The sequence below is a fragment of the Electrophorus electricus genome, chromosome 15 (assembly GCF_013358815.1).
Source record: "Electrophorus electricus isolate fEleEle1 chromosome 15, fEleEle1.pri, whole genome shotgun sequence".
Lineage (NCBI taxonomy): Eukaryota > Metazoa > Chordata > Actinopteri > Gymnotiformes > Gymnotidae > Electrophorus > Electrophorus electricus.
In genome coordinates this window covers 7,732,526-7,736,691 of record NC_049549.1, presented here as the reverse complement: position 1 = coordinate 7,736,691, position 4,166 = coordinate 7,732,526, and the positions used below count along the sequence as shown (strand labels likewise).

Genomic DNA, 4,166 nt, shown 5'->3' with positions numbered 1-4,166 from the left:
ACTCAGGACTCCGGACAAGTTAAATTACCTCACTCTACGCTGCTAACCATCACTTACACTAACTTGACTTGTCAGCACTTTGAATAAAAAAGAGTTTGTAGTTCACTGCAAACTCCTTTATACTTGGAGCTTTGCATAAAATCTGTACATAAAACGTTTCAACATTTCTCTTTCTACACCTCGGCTCCAGTGGAATTACTTCATCAAAATCTTTCCTGATGAAGTACGTCATCCTGGGAGTTGTCATGCAGTATAATGATGTATTCAGATATGATAAGATTTGTTACTTACTACGCGCTCTATATGCTATGGAAATATGCCATTTTGAACACAATGTAGATTATTTATTATTGCGTAGGCTACCCAAAGATCTTTATTAGATATTTGAATTTGATATGCATACATTGTATTTAATGATGGGCAGATAAAGCTTAATTAACCTTTTGGGGCTTCTTCCTGAACAGAGTGGTTGTTTGTAGAAATTAGAGTAACAACTATATCGTATGCTATCTCGTATACATACAGAGCGTACAATCAGTACAAGCTGGTACCACGCTTCAAATATACGTATGTATCTCCACCTGATGGCGCTAGAATGCCTTTTTATATGGCCAGTCGATCCATTTAAAAAACGGATGTGCATTTCTGTCCAAAAATACATGTACAACGAGAAGACATTATCAAACAGGAAAATAACGTATGTGGTAGAAAATACTTTTTTAAAAATCAACCTTCCCTAATACGTGTAAAAATAAATATTATTTTAACATATTTTGATGAGTGCTAAACAAAATTATTCTAAGGCAAATTTTTTAAAGAATCCTTAAACTGAGGATAGGTGCAACCGAAACCCTGAGTGTTTCTGCGACGTAAAGAATGGTAGCAGGAAGCGCACCAGAGAGAGAGAGAGAGAGAGAGAGAGAGAGAGAGAGAGAGAGAGAGAGAGAGAGAGAGAGAGAGAGAGAGAGAGAACGAGCAGATGGTAACCTGGTAATTAGAAATATTTCTAAAGGAAAGTCGTTTTGGCTCTTTTGAACACAAGATATACTGGAGAGAATAATAATTCAGAGCTGGAGAAAACGAGAGAGAGACAAAATGAACCAATGTGGAATGAGCTGCGTGCTTCTCATATTCGCAGTTGCAGCCAGTATTGCTGATCAAGGTAATGAAGACGAAGAGGGAACAAATCAACTAAAAGGTAAAGACCACTTTATTTGATCTTTAATCGGAATTAAATAATTTTTATTTATTCATAATTTTTATTATGAATAGTATATTCATAATTGAGTCAGAATTATGCATTTACTCATAATTGCGTTTTTTCGCTTTTCAACAAAGCAAAGCTACTACAAAACAAAGCATTTGTTCTGTATAATAAACTTCTGAAAATAGTTTAGAATTAATCATTGAAAATTTTATTACAGCTATTTCTGAATTAGACATGGAATATTTAAAAAAAAACATGAAAAAGTGCAGGAGAATACTTCTTTCACAAGAAGTCAAAATGCTCCGTACAGACACAAAGAACACCATAGGGGAAAAAAAAATGATCTGGCGCAATCAAGCACACAGACAGAATGTCCTCCAACATGTCCCAGTAGAACTGAAGAAAACATTTTTCTTAGTTTTTCAATTACTGTAATCTACATAGCTTTTGTTGAATCAAATGTAAGTACTATATTAACTATGCCACCAGCCTTCAGGCACATGAAGAAAAAAGACCTCTAACAATGTCTAATCCTGTAACTCAGGTATTCTGAAAAATTGATGACATCTGTGTGTTTTTCCTCTCTGGACAGGAAACGTGGATGTCTCTTTCACAAGAGTCACTCTGGAGTGTCCATATCCAAAAACCTCAACACAATGGAAAATACATCAACAAAACATAATTTCAACTGGAAATAATATATATGTCATAAACAACTACACAGATCAAACTGATGGACTGCATTATTGCCAAAATGGAAAGGAAATATATTATTTCTTTACCAGAATAAAGGGTAAAATTAAATTATAGATATTTATTTAATTTGCAGCGCATTTACTGTATATTACACGTTAATGAAAAATATTGTTCTAATTCTTCCACCAACAAGTTTTTGTGAGAAATTGCTCGTGTGAAATTAATTCATTCAATAACAGCACATTGATCCCAATCATATTCAAAAACATTAAGCATTAAAAACACTACTAAGTTATTAGGCTATATTCTAACTCTACCTATGTTAACTGTTATAAGAATATATAAATGATGCATGAAAGCTTTTTATCTGAATTTGAGTGATTCATTCAAATTCCTTTCCTTTTATTTAATTAATTTCTCTTTCTGTTTACCTCTCAGTGTGTGAAAATTGCATTGAGCTGAATGTGGCAATGGCATCAGGACTCATAATTGGAGACATTCTGTTAACCCTGGGGGTCATCCTCATTGTGTACCTCTGTACTCGGATGAAGAGTGGATCTGCAACTCCTCAGAGATGTGAGACTGAGTGTCTCTTACAAAAACAGTACAAACATGCCTACTTTAATGCTTAGTTATAGGCATAAATACACAAACATACAGGCACATACACACGACTAATATAAAAGTTTACTAAAGGCTAATATGTTACACATTATTGGCAAGAACAGAACAGTGCCTAAAATGTACCACAATGTAATTATGTAGTTAATACAGAACTCCAGAATTGTTGTGGTATGTACACAGAAAAAAGATACATATGCACATAGTCTATATCTATAACATTGCATAGGATTTTCTATGGATTGAAAGCATTGACATAATAGCAGTGCAACAGCAGAAGCTCTATGTCAACTCATAGCATAGTAGGAAATGTATGATTTTGAAATTGTTTCTTATATATTTCAGCAACCCACATACGCCAGACAGGTGCTCCTACACCTCCTGATCCAGACTATCAGGTAAATTATGCATGTGTTTGTTTGTATATAAGTTGTTGGTAAGACCATCAGTGAGCTCAAAACCAGTACATTTTTCAGATAATTTTGTGTATATGTACATAGATAGATTAAGAGATTCATAGATAATTCCCTGTACAATCCTGCAAAATTCTTTAGCGTTGTAATTTTCCAATAAAATTTGATTTTGAATTTCTGTCCCTGGCAGAGCCTGAACCCAGCTACACGCAACAGAGATGTGTATGCAGAACCGAGTCGGAAACACTGAAGGACTGCTCACTGACTGCATGTAAACCTTATTTGAACATAAGCAAGCCTTTATATTTGTCTCTCTTATTTAAAACTCACTCCCTTTCATATCTCTTCAATCTGATGAAAACTGTTTTCAGCCTAATCTCAATTAATACTTAACTTTAAGGATTCTCCAAATGTCAAGTCATTGATTTTTTCCTTCTTCCAAATTTAAGCATAATTTTTGACAATTCAACGTCACACTTAACAAATCATGTAGTCTTAAAAACAGTAATTTTGAGATGTTATATGCAGCAAATGGCAATGCTATACAACTGAGTAATTCTAAGTGCACATGGTCTTCTTTACAACTTTGAGCAACACCAGAATTTGGTTTCACTGAATCCAGTGGCATCACAGCAATACACTGGCCACTAGGAACAAGGAAAATCACTCATGTAGTCAACCAAATGCAGGTTTTCTGTCTTGATATGGCTCATATGGTTCAGAAAGAAAGTCTCAAATAAAAATTTGTTTTCTCTGCATATAAATGTTTACTATATATTTCATTAGTTATTTTATTTTGTTTTCTTTTGATAGCATTGTTTGGGATGTGCAGGTGACTAGTTACACCAGATGACTCCCTTTCTGATTTCAAAAGACAAAGATGATGAAGGACGTCTTTTCGATTTGTCATGTAGTATCCAGACATATGGCAAAGTGACGTTTATATGATAAAAGGGCTGAGTGTTTCCCTATAGTCTTTAGAGAACTGCAAAAGAAATCAGATTCAAAACTGAAGATTTGCTCCAATATTTCTGTGTAAATGATTAAATGCATTCTTGAATTCATTTTTAAAGAAGAATCTATACTAAAATACTTAGTCTCCATTTTATTTGTAGTGTATATGAAGTCACACAAACTGGTTTTATTACTGCAGTTTCTGTGAAAATAACGCAGCTTTTGTGTCTTCATGCTGTAAATGGTTCTTCTCAGATATCTTCCATGCTTACAGT

The 4,166-nt window shown here is 34.0% G+C and overlaps 1 protein-coding gene across 1 annotated transcript; it reads left to right on the top strand.

Moving 5' to 3' along the window:
• The first annotated feature begins 953 nt into the window (after nt 1–953).
• Nucleotides 954–4,166, top strand: LOC113581196 (T-cell surface glycoprotein CD3 epsilon chain). Its single transcript, XM_027016161.2, has 5 exons — nt 954–1,198; nt 1,800–2,000; nt 2,342–2,479; nt 2,870–2,922; nt 3,128–4,166. The coding sequence occupies exons 1-5, from the start codon at nt 1,096–1,098 to the stop codon at nt 3,185–3,187; spliced, it is 555 nt and encodes a 184-aa protein (XP_026871962.2). The 5' UTR covers nt 954–1,095; the 3' UTR covers nt 3,188–4,166.

Bases quoted from the DNA above. Each gene is read 5' to 3' on its own strand.
- LOC113581196 (XM_027016161.2), top strand. From the start codon at position 1,096: ATGAACCAATGTGGAATGAGCTGCGTGCTTCTCATATTCGCAGTTGCA. The intron at 2,480-2,869 runs GTGAGACTGAGT...TATATATTTCAG, and splicing joins ATCTGCAACTCCTCAGAGAT to CAACCCACATACGCCAGACA. The intron at 2,923-3,127 runs GTAAATTATGCA...TGTCCCTGGCAG, and splicing joins CTCCTGATCCAGACTATCAG to AGCCTGAACCCAGCTACACG.